We start from the raw sequence: 17,516 nt of genomic DNA, 5'->3' as shown, positions 1-17,516 counted from the left end.
CAGCAACTAATGTCACATGTGCTGCAAACAACTATTGGTTCCTAATATGACATGTAGCTCTTGATGCTGTCATTGATTCAACAGATACCAAATGAGTATCCTTAATGCAGACACAAAACTGTATCTGCTGTCCAATATTCCAAAAAGTTGCTTCTCTAGAAAAGAGCTAGATGAATTACAGAGTCCATTTCTTCTTTCTTGTTAATAAACTAAAACTTAGTTTTTAAAGAAATGTCATTGTTATATAACTTTATTTTGCAGCAATTTTATTAATATAAAGAAGTGACCATTTTTTTAGCTGTACAATTTGAAACAAAGTAATAAAATTTATTTTATTGTTTAATTACCCAGAATGCATGTCATTGGGCAAGTCTCTTCCAAGTTACTCAAAAATACTTCCTTCTTATAAAACATTTTAGTTGGCTCATGTTCTGTTTCTTCTGGATGAATAAAAATTGGACCAAAGAAATAGGCAGCTCCATCTCTAACCCACATTTTTTCTATTCTGAAAAGACAGAAAAAACACTGCTTCAAAGTATTTCAAATTCAATTTTAACATTTACTTTCACTTATTGTATTGATTGACTATGCACTTAAAACATTGTTGACTCTTATCAACCATACAGACAGATCTTCTTCAGGATATTAATGCATTATATGACAGTTTTATTCCTTTTTGCTGTCGTACATTCTGCAACTCCAGGTATTCCTCAACTTATGTCCACAATTGGGACCAGAACCTTTGTTGCTAAGCAATGCAGTTGTAAAGCGGGCCATCATGTGACTGCATCACTTAGCAATGGCAATCCCTGCTCTCTCCACTGCAGTTGTTAAGCAAATCTCACTGGTTGTTAGGTGAAGACCAACCCCAATACAAGCCACTATTATACATTTATACCACTTTTTAAAAAAAGTTGTACCTGCCAACCCTTGGTCGGACTAAACCATGTGATTTTATGAAGACACAATCTCCAACTTTTAACCACATGTCATTGTAACAAAGCTGTTCATAGTAGTGACAGGCAGGTTCTCCATTTGACATGTCTACTGGAACATCTTCCTTATCCTGAAATACAGAAATATTTATGAACTAGGAAATGTAATGCAATTGATATTAAAGAATAATATTTATTGGGAATCTTCTGCAACACCCAGAGGCAATGTTTATGCAGGGTCACCAATGTCCATATAGATGTCCAATATATGCTGTATAAATTACTTTCATTTATCTCTACACATACAGTTCCTTTTGCCTCTAAAAATAATGAAAATATCAAAATGTATGGGAAGTCTATCAAAAAGTCAGAATTGTCCGTCTCCAAATAAATTTAAGGTACTCACATTCCCATTTTAATAACTCTTTCCCGTTAAATAAATACCTTTTCAAGACTAAGAATGCTATCTCCAATTTTGGTATCCTCCGATGTTTCAGTATGTTTTTCTTCGTCAATTTTGTCTGTATTAGCAAACACTGATGCAACACGAACTACAGGTAAGGGCACTTCTCGAGGGACAAATCGTACAGAACTAATTGGCATAGTCCACAATTTAATTTTCTTAAAAGACTTTGTCTTTGCAGAATAACGTGATTCACAAACATAGACATCTTCATCTCTGAAGTTTTCTGGACATAGCTTAAAATATTCCTGCAAGATAGAAAGAAATGAAAATTAGGGCAATACACACAAACATACAGAGCAGAAAACGACCAGCATTTTATTAAAATGCTATCGAATAGAGTAATTAAACAGATGCTTTTTGCAATTCGGGTCACTCAAGGGGACAGCAGTGTTGAGTTCTAACAAATGAGAAAGGATTCCCCCCGCCCACCGATTCTATCCTGTCCTATTCCTGAGCCTTTGTCTTCCTGTGAAGTATGTTTAATCTAGTACCACAGTATTAGAAGCCACTCCAAACCTAAATGTTTTAGTTATATAGAGGGATAAGGCTACGTTCAGGAAACTCAAAACAAACATGGCTTTTTCTCTTTTTTCTCTTACAAAACATCCATTACAATACAAGGGGAATTTTTGAACCTCTTTGTCAAAAATCCCAACTTGAACTAGTGCCCATTATCCTCTCTCTCTTCCTTCAAATAAACTATTTTTCCCCTAATCACTTGTGTCTTAACTTCTATAAATTAGATACTATTTACAATTTACTTTCTATAGAGAGACACTATGACTCTCCAGATATTGCTAAATAACCCCAGCACTGTCATGCTAGAAGGAATTGTAGGCAACAATGACAGGGCCAGTTTCCCCATTTGTTCCATTCCCAAATGTAAGAGGCAAACAGAAAATCAGTTAAATTAGATTCTTCTCACCTTAACAAACATAACCACACATTTGCCTAGAATTTTGCTCACTGTAACTTTGTTGTAATAATCACTTTTAAACACCTCCTTCTCCAAAAATTTTCTGGTGGCAAGATGGAATGTTTCATTTGGTCGATAAAACCAGCAGCCATATAACCATTTTTCCCCTAAAAACAAGATAAAGTTTAGCACCCACAGAAAATAAAGTTATAGTAGAAAACTATCATAATAATTTTAAGGTCACTTTATATTAGACAATTATAGTGTTCTTCTGGTAGCTGTCTGAAGCTTTGCACAGAATATATCTAGCCAATGAAATATATTATTTTATGTCTGTTATCTTCAGAATTAGTACACTCAAAGTATTTGGATGAATTTGAAAAAAAAGTAGACAACTTTTGAGACCTGCACCCACCTTAAAAGAAGTAACACTTAACTACATTTAATTTTATGAATGAATCAATGATAAGTTCCCTGTGAAGGAACTCAAGTTAAAAAAGGAGGTTATTGTTTACCGGTGATCCTAAAGAGAATGGCAACAGGAACCTATACCAATCATACACAATTTAACAACCACCACCTCCTCTTCATGCCAAAAGGGGAATATGAAATGAAATCAGGTGGAGTTGTTTCTCTGAACCACTCCAAAGGAATAAAAAATGAAGGACCAACTGATTCCCAGACAATGGTTTCTTGTTCTGAATTATTTCAAAATCCATCAACTTACTATTTTAACTTCATGACGGTGTCTTAACAATCATACAAGGAACTTTATTATTTGAATAGTGCCAGATATTCAAATTATAAAATTACTGATGAGAGCTGCTGTCCTTGGTTCTGTATGATTAAACTTTAGTTATCTTTCTGAAATCAAGGTATATATACAGTACTTCGTTGTTGTTGTTTTTTAATCTTAAAAACATTTTTACAAAAACTAATACTCCTTACCATTTGAATCTTCCCACAATCGTTCTATGCAGACTATATGAGGTTGTAAATTAGCTTCTGCAGGTTCAACATATACATAGTCTCCAACATGGTACATACTGTTCTTAAAGCTGCAATCTTGGCTGTATGTTCTGTGTAAATTAGATAGTCCTGATCCTCCAGAAGTATCTTCACTCTTTTCAGCTTCTTATTCAACATACAAGAAAGCACGGGAAATTATTTCTACTCAGTTTAAGGGCTTACAGGACTCTTTACTTTGTAATATTTTGCGTGCTGCCTTTGGGGATGCTGGATGGTCTTTTTCTTGAAAAGTTTTATTCAACGAATTTATTTTTATTTGTTTAGTATATTTATATCCTACTTTATCGCCACAAACTCAAGGCAATATACATGGGAGGTCTCTTCTCATTTTATCCAAAGAGCTTTTTGAAGTAGATTGGACCAAAGGTTAATAACTGTTTCAAAATCAATTTATGTTTAAGTGGGATTTAAGTGCTGGATCCATATCCAACATTTACCACTTACGCTAGCCATCTCAAGCAATACAGGTAGTCTTCAACTTACAACAGTTCACTTAGTGACCGTTCGAAGTTAAAACGGGACTGAAAAAAATGACTTATGACCATTTTTCACATTTATGACCGTTACAACATCCCCATGGTCATGTGGTTTACATTCGGATGCCTGACTCACATATATGACGGTTGTAGTGTCCTGGAGTCATGTGATCCCCTTTTGCAATCTTCTGACAAGTGGGGAAACCAGATTCACTTAACAACCATGTTATTAATTTAAGAACTGCCGTAATTCACTTAGCAAATGTGGCGAGAAAAGTCGTAAATGAGGCAAAACTCACTTAACAAATTTCTCACTAAGCAACATAAATTTTGGGCTCAATTGTGTTCGTAAGTTGAGGACTACCTGTATTCAAATTTCTGTAAGGCGAAAGGGACATTATACATCACATTTAACCATAGCATGGTTATTTGGTTTTGATGTTGAGTAAATTCAAGCAATTAGTTTATTCACTAATGTGATGCATGAATCAACTCTTGCCCTTCCAGAAAGCAGGACAGAGCAATTTCCCCCCAAATAGAATAAAGTATACACTGAATGATAATGGATGAAGTTTCCAAAGTTTTGTATTTTGAGGGCAGGGGGCTGTGGAGGTAAAAATGCACTGTAAAGGCACTTTCCACCTGGCAGTATAAATAATTCTGATAGACTTCTCTTCCTATGATTGAACTGCAAGTTTTTAGCATGTTGATTTGCAAATTTTAGTTTTAATAAACCATTTCTTCACAAATGAATGACAAAGATCACTCAGATAAGTGATTCAGAGAACAATATGAAGGCTCCTGTGGTGAAACCAAATATTTGGAAATTAGAGATGTAACAGTAATATTGGTTATAAGATATAAGTTTATTATAGAAGCTATCTGTTATAGCTATATAGAAGCTATATAGCTATTAATTATAGCTTATATTACTATTAAAATATCAACCCAAACGTATTATTTTCATGTTAAACCTGTCTGTTCCTCTAATGAAAATACAGTAAATTAGCTCAGAATATAAATATGGAGTTTTTATTTACAGTGTTGCTGTACTGGCAATGCGAACAGGGGAAGTTGCATGCATTTGCAAACACTTATATCACAATATATTCTTTGGTCTTCTAAATAGCATTAGCAAAATGCCAGCTTACTACAGTCATAAATATTAATGGACTGCTAAACGTATTCTATTTATTTTCCTTCTGTTCAATTATGTCCGATTCTTGAATGTCTAGGCAAAGTCCCGGCAGTTTTCTTGGCAGTTTTTCAGAAGTGGTTTTGCCACTGCCTCCTTCCTAGGACTGAGAGAAAATGACAGGACTGACTGACCCTGCTGGCTTTGTGAGGGATTTAGAACTCAGAGTCACCTGGTTTCTAGCCTGATATCTTAGCTTGTATATTTACCAGAATAAATTTAGCTTAATTATTTTCCCGTTGTAGGCTACTCACTGTCTTTGCATATCTAATCTTACATAAATCCAACACAGTAAGAAAACTTGAATTCCAAATCTAGCCTGAAGTCAGGCTGTGGTCTTACTGATATACTCTCTGAATCGATAATATAGAGAAGCTATATGAGGTTATACAAACAATTTGACACAAAACTATTCTTATCTTCTGTACAGCTAGTTTGAAGAAGCTGAGTTACTGATGCTGCAAAAAAGTGGCTGTCAAACAACTAATCTTAAATATATTACTGTGAAATACCACTAAAAATTATTTTCATTGAAAGTATCAAAACCTGAAGGTAAATGAGAGCTGAATTATAAAGATAGGATTTTTTAAAAGAGACTCCCCTATATTTAAAGTTATATAATTAATTATTCTTTATTCTACAGTGACCATTTTGTAAACTATATTGATAATAGAAATCAATCTTCATCCAATCTCCTCTTATAAATGATTATATATCAGTAGAAGTGTCACAATATACACCATACAATTACCTCTCTTCTCCTCTTCTCTTTTAAGTTTGTCCTCTTCCATTTCTTTGGGAAGTTTTTCCTTCTTCTCTTTTTCTACATCATTATGTAGATGTTTAGTAGTGTAGCTAAGAGCTGGTGATAACAAGATCTCGCCATTTTTGCAGAGTTCATCACGGATTTTAATAAAGAACTGCTGAAGTTCTACAGCATCCTCATAAATCTCTGAATCCGTCCTTTAAGGAAAAGAATAATATGCAAAATGCTAACATATAAAATGTAATAACTTGAATTTGCATCTGCTGTTTTTCGGGTCCTGCTTTGGATGTAATGAGAAATGTCAAAATGAAATGAAATAAAAAAACTGCAATCTAAATAGTTTTTAAAAAATATTTAAATTACTGAGGAACATCTAAAACTAAATATCAGTATTATTTTAAGTGATAATGCAGTAATCTAAATGTCACAAGAAAATTCCAATCAGAATGACAAAGTCTATTTTTTAATCAAAGCTTGCACACAAAATAGACATGAAAAACCTTCGAAGGCTTTTAAAAATTAAGAATTTTCTTCACAACATTTATAAATCAATCATTTCCCACATCTTATAAATGCTTTATTATAAAAAGGGCTTTTTTTTATTTTAGGCATAGTCACAGCAAAAGTAAATACTACTAACCGGTTCATTCTCCTTGCACGTTCCAGTACTTCAAACATATGTTCTTGGAACAAATCCAATCTTCTATAGCGATTATTCTCTACATTCCTTCGTATGATATCAAAAGTCAAAGGAGGCTTGTTTGGGAAACTAGGGTCAACAGCAGGAATTTCAGCTAAAGAGTCACTATAGCATCTCCCCTCATCATCCTGGTGACTCATTACAGAGACAAAAAGGTTATGTATAAGTTCTTGAATCAGCAGAGTTACATTTGGGACATGAGAATCTTCATCCCCTTCTATATCTCTTCTAGTCTCAAGCAAAACTTTATGTAGCACAAGTGCATCTTTGTAAATCAAGGATTCTGGTTCATTGTAAGTGCAGGCATTATTAAACATCATTACAAAATCTTCAACCATAGAATCAATATCCTGATATTTGTTGGCCATCATGTGACTTCGGATTTTCTCCATATCAACTGGCTTTTTTATTGTCAGATAATAATCAGGAAGCTCTGACCGTGATGGAAGTCGTAGAAAAATAGCACTGAGTCTTCTACCTCGTTTATCTGTATAGTTCTTCACAGCTTCATATACTTCATTAAGCTTCTGTTGCATTGGAGTCATATATTTTGATTTTTTAGGAGAGATACCAGTTTTTCTACCTAGGGAGATAAAGCTAAATTTTGCCATTTGCAACTTTGGTTGCTCAAATATTAATAGGATTTCTGATCAGACAGATCTAATTGATAAGACTTTTCATACTTTATAACATACTCTAAATGTTCGCTAAGAATGGAACACATGACATGGTATATTTAAAGTAGTGAGAGAAAAACTACTACAAGGGTCACATTATTTTTGTCAAAAGTAAAAGGCATACTTGTTAGACACTATGATCACAGGAATTTAACAGATAATTATATCCACAGCTAGAGATTCTTCATTACATATAATTTTGACTGCACAAAAAAATAAGGCTAAAACCTATGTATGAGTCCTGTTTCATAAACATTAGGAACTTCTGGGTCATGGCACTAACCACTAACTATAAAACTAATATTTATCTCTCAGTCATTAACAATTTACATTACTAACTAAAGCCATGTTCAGTATTAAAGATTTACAGTAAATGCTATTAAAGCCAAGTATGATTCTACAAAGTTAAAACAAAACACAGTTTTAATAATAATTACTTCTTTATTAATATCACTTATAATCAGAGGTAGAATTCAGCTGGTTCAAACCAGTTCCGGCGAACCGGTAGCTCCAACAATCAGCTGGCCCCGCCCACCCGGCCCCACCCTATCCTATCCTTATTTCCTGCTTTCTAGTTCATCTCAATCATGCAGCACAGCTGATTCCCCTCCCCTCGCTGTTCTATTTACCGTTGCTGACTTGGAAGGTAAGCAGCTGAGCTTCTAAATGCTCCATTTTCAGCACAAAGTGCATGCTCAGCGAACCGGTTATTAAACTGGCAGCATTCCACCACTGCTTATAATGTACTTCCCTAAAATCTCAAAAGTGCCTTAGAGTCTTGCCTCATTTTAGGGTATTTTCCAAGTTTTCAAGGATGAGAATGGGAGCAGCTGGGTCTCTGGAAGACATCATTTATCTGAAATCTTAGAAGGCTGGATTATTGTCCACCATTGCCTTAATCTAACATTAGTTGTTAGAATGTCCTATGTCCAGAAATCTAGCATATGAATTTAATACATGTAGTTTATTTGGATCAAATTATTAGGATCCTAATACTGTGAGTTATCTCTCTTAGCAAGCAAAAGATTCACTATAATTGAGAAAGATTTATAAACAAGCAAAAGATTAGCAAGCAAAAATTCAATATAATTGAGAAAGATTCATAAACAACAAAAATAAATGAGTAATAACAGTAATTCTCAAGAGCCACGGTAGCGCAATGGTTAGGATGCAGTATTGCAGGCTGACTTACTGCTCACTGCCAGGAGTTCAATTCTGACTGGCTCATGATTGCCTCAGCCTTCCATTCTTCCAAGGTCAGTAAAATGAGGACCCAGATTGTTGCAGACAATATGCTGACTCTGTAAACCATTTAGAGAGGGCTATAAAGCACTATGAAGTGGTATATAAGTCTAAGAGCTATTGCTGTTGCTAACAGATGTTATTAACTCATTGATTTTTGTTTATGCATCTTTCTCGATTATATTTAAAAAGTAAACAAAAGCTTACAAATATATTCAGTTTGTATTTCAAATAACCTATTTCAATTACGCAACAAGCTTTCTATCCACAGTATAAACATTACCTATTCAAATAAAAATTCACCAGCATTACTTACTTAACTTTAATTTAGGGGAAGCAATCTCATCATCTTCAAGCAGAGGTCCCAATTCTTTTCTTTTTTCTTTAAGAATTTTCTCCAAAATATGAGCATCATTGTAAACCTATTAATCATAAAAAAATTAATTCATAATCAAAATGTATAAAGCAACAAATTTATATGTAAATATGCTTTTTAACCATGTAAACTTGGTGTTTTAGCTAGCACTGGTGTACATATTCATTAATGGCATGAATGGTAATGGCCAGGAGGCTGATTAATAAATATTTATAATATATTTAAGGGTTAAAGTATTATTCCTTCAATTGTACTAAGAAATTGGCAGCAGGTAGGCCTACTCTAGCCCTCTAAATGTAAATCTAAGAGCATCTTTCTAGAATAAGTATGTATAATGTGAAAGGCCTTTTCTTAAGTGAGATTTAGAGGCTCATTCCAAAATCTTATTCATTAGATTCTTATGTTCCATGTTCACAATACTGGTTATTTCATATCCTAAAGAAAGTATTACAAAGTTACATATAATGTAAAAAAAGTAGATAGGAACTTGTTTTTAATCCTTTTTGTTAAAATACCCAAAACCAGTACTGTAAAGCTGAATGATTCAGGACCAATGAGAAGCTAAATAATCCATCAAATCTGCTATTAATCTTTGCTATTAAAGAAGGATAGCATTTAAAAGTTCATGCAGGTAAAATTGCTAGTAGCAAGTAGCCTGGTTGGTACAGTGGTATCATGGTACTCAACTGCTTTGAAACTGTATTTTGACGCGGCACTCACCGTTGGTTTGGTTCTCACCACACAAGCTAGAACTTGTTTGCGTTGGCTGCCTTGTGACTTATTACAGTATTCCTTATGGGAAAAATCTGTCTGGTACTCATTGCACCTCCTGGAACCAATTAGAGTACCGAAGTACCACTGTAATCTATTATTTCAGAATCAACATGATAAACTGATTTGCAGATTACTATCAAGCAATAATTTGATTGCAAACAATAATCTGATGCAATACACTGAGAATTATTTCTAAAGGACTAAACAATCCTAGTAACTGCAACCATTTGTATCCTATCCTTTGCCAAAAAAAAAAAAAAAAATCCTCATGGTTAAGATCTTTAAAAATGTATAGGCAGCTTCGAACAAAACCTACACAAGGAGACCTACACAAGTATAAAAAATATTGTGAAATTCATATACTAAAACTCCAAAATAGGTTTTATTTATGGTAATTTACAGAGTAAGCTAAGGGAAATAGGGATAACTTTTTAAATATCTTTCCTTCAGGTATACCTGTGAGCCTTCTTCATTATAATGCCTCGCATTTCGAAACATTAACCTCATATCTTCTATCATAGCTTCCTCTCCAGCATATTTGTCACTACGGATATTATGTTCTATTATTTTTAAATCCATTGGTTCCAAAATAATTTTGTAATAATCTGGATAGTCTTTTTTGGAAGGTTTCACCATAAACAGCTCACACAGCCTTCGGCCTGTTCCAGGTTCTCGTGCTTCAAGAACAACATTGTATAAGATTTTCATTCGCTGTTTCTTTATATTCTTCTTACTATTCAGTTTAAAGAGAGAGAAAAAGACTACTTTAATCTTGGTCTATGCAACCAGAATCATTTGTTGTTTTCTTCAATGAAAATCTATTTATTAGATTATATATTATCTAGAGTATGTATGCATGAATAAATGAATAAATAAAGTAAAAAGGAGTGACTCATGCCATAATTATCTCCTAAGCGGATTCATTGTAATGCATTCTAGATGGAGTTGCCCATGAAGGCCATCTGGAAACTGCAACAGCACGGGCAATTATAGGAACACCTCGATACTTCCATTTTACACTTCTGCTCCAAAAGCCACAATGGACTCATGTACTTTCCAGTAGCATTCAAGGTACTAGTCGTTCCCTAAAAGTCTCACCTGTCAGATGGGCTCCAGGGCTAACACCACCATTGCATGGGACATGCAAAACCACTCCCTCTTATGGAACCAGTTGCATCACTTGCCAAACTCCCTAAAATCAGATTGTTCTGACCCTTCTGGCCTTTTGTAAAGCATTGAGGGCCTGGATGTGCAACGTACATGGTGAGATGGCCAGCTGAAAGCTCTATGTTAATTATTTTGTTTTAAGTTTGCCCTCAGTGACCATTTACTGGTTTTTCTTCATTCCTGACAATTTTTTAAAACTGTTTTAATGTGTTGTTAGCCACCCACAGTCACATTTGTGAGATTAGCAGCCACATACATCAATTTAAAGATAAGTAAGTACAATTCTTTGTAAGACTTTCATGGCTGCTTTGAAAGCTGTTTTTGTTTATGTCTCTGTGTGTGTCTTTTTGCACAGACAATACTTATGTAGCAAAGATGTGCCCATACAATTATGCAGGTTTAGCTTCTGAAGCGATTGTAGCAGATTTTCAAGACACAATTATTTTAGTGTTTCTATGAAAAGTGATTTGTGTCATTTTTTTTAAACTGAGGAGCTCTTTCTAATACTTTGCATAGTTCTATAAATTATGCTTCTCAGAATTATGTATTGTGTTTAAAAGGAAAGATTGTACACAATTTCAACAGAATATAGCAGATAATTAAGCTATGCATTTTTTTGTGTTAAAGACATTACTGATGAGATACTTGGTGAGAATAATTGAGAGTTAAAGCAAATTACTGTTGTCCCAAACACAGATATATATACTAGTAGCAAATACCTTTTTCTTTTTGAACTCCCAGCATCTGATGTGGCAGAAGATATCATACTATCTCCATCCTCAATTTCATCTCTTCTAGCTAGCTCTTTCTTCTTTGTCTGAAATGTAACCAATCATAGATCCAATTCACATGATTGAATATTTTAAAATGCATGAATATTAAACAGCTACATTTATTCTGCAAGGATAAAAATATCAGTTTCATGCGTTGAGGAAAAGTTTCAAATAAAGCATGTCTAGTTCATTTGTATCATGGGAAAACATTAAATTGGACCTTTACCTAAATAAACCATTCTACAACAATTAATTTAGTAAAATTATTATGCTTAAAAATACCATCACATAATGATTTATTAACATTAACCAGCATAGGACCACTAAAAGTGATCCTTGAGAAAGTGTGTAAGATGATGCTCAATTAAACATTGGGAACCATTTTCATTACTAAGTAGAGAAAAAAAGATTTTTAAAGACAATAGTTTCTGCCAGTTTAGATAATGAATGAACCAAATACTAACTCCTTTGAATATAAGCCCCAGAGACAGAGTGCGAATTTTACCTGCATAACCTGTTGCATTTTCAAAACTCTCTTATAAATGGCTGAGTTTGGAACATTATAACGCTTTGCATTTTCAAACATCAAGTTTAAATCGCATTCCAAATGGTCAAGGGTTTCGTATTCGTGATTCTTCAGTTTTGTTCTGTAGAAAAGACAATCTTTTATCTCTGCTGCAAAAAATTCTTTTTTGTATAGTACAAAATATTTTTTCACCCAATCTCACATTTAATTTCTACTTGAGGGTTTAAGACAGTGATGGCTAACCTTTTCCGGACCGAGTGCCCAAAGCATGCGTGCACGAATGTGCATGCACACGCCTAAACCCCCAAAATGCAATGCATGTGCGCCCCTGTGCATGCATTTCCACCCCCACATGCCCCCTGCGCATGCGCCCCACCCCTATGCATATGCACCCCGCCCCCCGCGCATCCACGGCAGAGACCCGAAGACCAGCTGGCTGGCGGGAGGCGCGTGCACATGCACAGCGGAACTGAGCTGGGGCGACGGCTCATGTGCCCACAGAGAGGGCGCTGCGTGCCACCTCTGGCACACAGGCCTTAGGTTCGCCATCATGGACCTAGGGTCTTCATTGTTGGATGGTTTAAAAATCAAATAAACAAAAATATAAATAAATAGAATTATTTTGGTATTTATAGTAATGGCATAGTATCTTAGAATATTTTTTCCTTTCTGTTTTTAAAACAACAAATTTAAAATATGTAAAAATGCAGAATACCATTTTACCTGATCTGCTGCAATGAAATAGGCATTTTGATTTGTTGATAATAATCAGGATATTTTTTCTTTGAGGGCAAATGAAAAAAGGGTTCCGATATAAGTTGACCCTGATTGTTTCGGCAGTTTCTAACTGTATCATAAAGTTGATAGAGAGGATTGGATGTATCCATAAATGAAGCAATACTTTCAGCTTCAGATTCTCCTTCTTCATAACGGGCAGCAGCTAGAAATGACGAACAGAAACATATGCCATTACTGTATTTTTCTCCTTTCCCTGTTCATATGTTCTAAATTGACTAAAGAGAGCCAAAGTGTGAGTTGGATTTAATAATTTCAATTCGTAAAATGACAACGTTTGAATGTATATCTCATATTTTTAAACAAAGTTCTAATATCAAAGAAAAACAAATGGAATACAAATTTCTTAGCAGATATGAACAATGCTTCTTCAATTCCTACCAGCTAAAACAGCATCTTCATCACTTTCAGATCCATATTGCAGCGTCATGGTTATTGCTGATAAACGATCGCCTTGTACAGCTCTTTTGTTACTGTGAATTTTTAAAGGAAAGACAGGTAATAAATGAAAAAATCCCTGAGAATGGGAGTATATGCATCTACTTTTAAAATGGTAGCTATACTGGCACAGTATAGCAAATACAGGCAGAACTGAAGGTTAGCTCTTGCTATGAACGTTTATTTTTGATTATAAACACAGAATCTCTATGCTGGGCTAACGCAAGGCTCTTTTGCCTTTCTAGAAGTCTCTTGCAAGTTTAACATACTGTAAAATAGTGGATTCCCAAGAGGGAAGGGATGCATTTCAGAGAGAGGCAACTCAGTCAAGATATTATATGTGAGACAAAGAGGGTGAAGACAGCCTCTCCCTAATAGTTTATGAAGTATATTGTAGATGCAGATAGTAGAGTACTCAATCTGGCAAGATTATATCTATGCATGTGAAACAATAGAGAACTTAGCTTGGAAGAATCACCATATGTCTTCCTTGGTTTTCGGCCCTGACACGTGGCAACTTTTATAAGTCAAAAATGTAGACATTTTCATTTTATGTAAGGTTCCTTTTCTGACAGATTTGAAAGCCAGATGAGAAAATAATACAGTAGCCTTTGGGACAATATTCTTAAGCACTATTGCTACACTACCTTAAAAGAAAAGGAATATGTTTGATATTATATGCTACTTAGTCCAAAGCAAGCTCAATATTTCAACACAGCTATAGTGTAGGTCAATTCTTTTCTTTCCTGAGAGGTACAAAAGAAGAAGAAAAAAGTTGACAGTTTGCTTCATGATGGATACGTAGACATGGGTAATTTTCTTTGGTCTTTGAGAGAAATGTGTACTTTCTACTGAGTTAGTTAAAAAGGGGAACTGAAAGGAATTCTACTGAGAAAGTAAATGCATTAGAATTAGATCAGTGGTTCCCAACCTTTTTTTGGCCATGCCCCACCTAAGCCATTAGCTTGGCTTAAACAAGGTTCCAAATTTCCCCCATTAAAAATCAAATTGCCCCTCTGTGGGGTGTGGGCGCCACATTGGAAACCACTGATTTAGATGAACATTCCCTTTTTCTTGAACAATGAGGAAAAGGAATGGAGAGCCTGGACATTCTTACCTGAATAATATACCTAGTTTACATTGTAGGAGAGTCATGTTAGTAACTATTTGGCAATACTGTATTGTTTCTCACATTATGGAACTTGAGTTTGTTAACCCTAACAAAAATCATAACTCTGATGTTTTCAAATACTGTACATTGTGCTTTATTTTAAGCAACAGTTAAAATAATTAACTTTTATATTTTATAATTTATGAGTTCTTTTATAAATACTTTATCTACTGTATTTTAATTGTCATGGAAAGTGCAACATATAAAATAATTGCTGCTGTTTAGAACTAACAAGTAAAAGGCAGACGTATTTTTCGGAGTATAAAATACTCCAGACTATAAGACGCACCTACCTTTTTTGGTAAGGAAAAGAAGAAAAAGAAATCTGCCTCTTGCCTCCCAGCAATTTTGCCTCATTGTAGCAAATAGCAAATAGCCTGCTTTACTTTCATTTTTGTTTTCAGCATAGCTTGCTTAGCATAAGAAAAAAAAATCTGCCCCCAACAATTTACCTCCTTGCAGCAAGCAGCAGAGGCCCACGCAGCAATAGGCAATGGCAATCCCTGCAGCCAGTTGAGAGTCAGGAGGCAATCAACTTGTGCTAATTAGGCTGTGCTGAAGCTGAAATGAGCTGTTTCTTCTTGCTGCTTGCTGCAAGGAGGTAAATTGCTGGCAGGCCGAGGGTCAATGGGTGGGCAGGGCTACATTCGATGTATAGATGCACCCAAATTTTCACCCCCTTTTACGGAGGGAAAAAGTGCATCTTATACTCCGAAAAATACGGTACATTCTTATTCATTTAAACTGAATCAGACTTTCAGCAATAAAGAACTTCATCTATGAAGAACCATTTTTAAGCTGATAAGGAAGGCACAGAGCAAAATCTATGAGGTTCTTCATGACTGATGTAATGCTCTTCAATATTAAAAAATCTAGATATTTATTAAATCATAGAAAGTACACTATTTTTAAGGAACTGCTTATTTTGTATGGTATTTTAGGTTATAAATGTCATCTTAAGAGAGGCATTAATCCCTTCCTAATATGAAACAGTGAAGTTTTTTTCTAACATCCTATCTGCCACCTACAATTTATTATATAAGGCTGTCTATAATAAATTTAACAATGTTCATTTGATTAATCTACTAACTGATGGAACATAGCAACTCTGATTTCAAACTAAAGCAGGTAATCCATCATCCTCTTATCTTTTGGGTTCAGTGAGCCGGCTAACAAGACAATTAATCTGCCTGATGCACTACAGACCCCTAATTTCTCCAATACTGGCTCTTTGCACTGAGTGAGTTAGTCTCAAGCTTGGCTTGTTCAAATTCAGAAAACACAACTATACCAATCCCTTGCAAGGAAATATTTCATGTTTAAATTTGATATGACCTTTTCTATGACACAACCAATAGGTGATTATTGCACATGCTCCTCATCCCTGGCAGTTGTCAGGAAAGTTCTATAGCATACAGATGATAGTAATTGAAGAAAAGAGAACTTCTCAAAGCAATCTGAAGAGAGCACTATTGGCTTTTCAATTATAATTTAAAAATCCAGTCATCTACCAGCAAAAAAATAAATAAGCAAACAAACAATAATTGGATCAATTGAGAGTTCTGAAGCTACACAACTAGAAGCTGGTACAGATTCACCTTCCCTTGTGGGTAGTTTGATAGTGAGCTCATTCAGAATATTTAAAGGAAACTGATGCCTACAATACATGAACCATCTATTATTTAACACATTTATATAGCCACCCATCTTATATTAAACTCTGGGCAGCTCCTAATTAGCAATTATAACTTTGATAAAAAGCAACATAATACATCTCTATTAAAACCATAAATATTTATAATGATGGAAGTTACCAAATGAGGCCATACTTCTGGTATTTATTTTTAAAATAAATGCTTACTTTTTGCTACATACATATAAAGCTAACAATATTTAAGGGGTAAACCAACCTGTTGAAAAGATTAACTGATTGAACTATATCTAGATACTAAGGACTCACCGGTAATATTTATTAGCAGAATTTCTTTCATCAACAACACTGCCTTTACCCTGTGAGGAAGGGCTTGTTAGCTTGGAAGCAGTCAGATTTGCAGTCCTTTTTGGAGAAAAAATAAGGCACAGACAGTGAAAAGAAGAAAACCACCAAAAAGCCAAGATAATACACAATTAAAATTCAGCTCTTTTATGTAAGTTTTGAAAGCTACAAAAGACTACCATTGCACTAAACAGATAAGTATATGGTTGAATATTACTAAGGTTTGTAAAATCAACACATTTTAGGCATAATAATAGGGCTAATTTTTAAAGTTAAATTATTCCATCTATTGGAAGTAAATCCAATTGATTTCAGAGTCAAGAATGCATGGAAAAACAGTAGTGTCAGTTTTAAGTACTATGTTATTTTAACTCCAGAGAAAATATGTATCATATTGCAAGTATATATTAAGTAAAAGCACTCTTAATTGATGCTGGGGTGTTTTGTACTAAGTTTTAAAGACAAAAGATTAAAAAAACACATTGAGATCAATTTTAAAACAAATTATGCAATACAGAAATAACTAAAGCCTGCTATTTCACAGTTCAGAAAACATAAAGAAAAATGTTAGTGAACAATTTTTCATGTATTCAAATCTGTTCAACAATTAGGAAGAAATACTAAATTCTAAAACTTTGCATCTTTTTTTTTTTGCTGATCTCATTCATAATGTAACTTAATAACTCAGCTTGGACTATATAATATAAACCAGTATTTCTCAATCTTAGTAAACATTATGATGTATGAACTTCAATTCCCAGAATTACCCAGCCAGTATATAGATATAGAATATATGGGAAAATCTAGATATAAATTCACTAAGAAAGTTGAAACCTATGAAAAGTGGACAGACAGATTAAGAGCGTGTCTGTCGAAAGAGATGCATTGCAACATATGAGAGCAGAAGCAAATTAATAAAACAGCCATATTGTCTGACAGGCTTCTGCAATGAGCTGGTCCTATACATTGCAAATACACTTCGTTTGAATGTTATGCATAGCCCTAATAATAGGAGCATTTAATATTCCATGATTCCCAATTTTTTAAAAAAATCAAAACTAAGAAATAGTAACACAGATCTTCACTATCCTTGAACTG

At 34.3% G+C, this 17,516-nt stretch overlaps 1 protein-coding gene across 2 annotated transcripts in view; it reads right to left on the bottom strand.

Annotated features, from left to right (window-relative positions):
- The window catches only part of PBRM1 (polybromo 1), a 57,873-nt gene that overhangs the window by 20,795 nt on the left and 19,562 nt on the right, over positions 1–17,516 (bottom strand). For both annotated transcript variants that reach the window (XM_070937040.1, XM_070937039.1), the window contains 14 exons: positions 16,383–16,478; positions 13,195–13,286; positions 12,742–12,958; positions 11,998–12,139; positions 11,439–11,536; positions 10,009–10,285; positions 8,719–8,824; positions 6,424–7,066; positions 5,769–5,980; positions 3,266–3,451; positions 2,327–2,484; positions 1,380–1,646; positions 921–1,066; positions 348–505 (listed from right to left, as the gene is read on the bottom strand). In XM_070937040.1, coding sequence (XP_070793141.1) covers positions 348–505; positions 921–1,066; positions 1,380–1,646; positions 2,327–2,484; positions 3,266–3,451; positions 5,769–5,980; positions 6,424–7,066; positions 8,719–8,824; positions 10,009–10,285; positions 11,439–11,536; positions 11,998–12,139; positions 12,742–12,958; positions 13,195–13,286; positions 16,383–16,478 — 2,798 coding nt within the window. The remainder of the gene's footprint in view (positions 1–347; positions 506–920; positions 1,067–1,379; positions 1,647–2,326; positions 2,485–3,265; positions 3,452–5,768; positions 5,981–6,423; positions 7,067–8,718; positions 8,825–10,008; positions 10,286–11,438; positions 11,537–11,997; positions 12,140–12,741; positions 12,959–13,194; positions 13,287–16,382; positions 16,479–17,516) is intronic.

Source organism: Pituophis catenifer, unplaced genomic scaffold (genome assembly GCF_029215685.1).
Source record: "Pituophis catenifer annectens isolate HBS135680 unplaced genomic scaffold, rPitCat1.0.hap2 SCAF_2, whole genome shotgun sequence".
Classification (NCBI taxonomy): Eukaryota; Metazoa; Chordata; class Lepidosauria; order Squamata; family Colubridae; genus Pituophis; species Pituophis catenifer.
The sequence above is the reverse complement of the archived record's forward strand: the minus strand, read 5'-3'. Positions and strand labels throughout refer to the sequence as shown.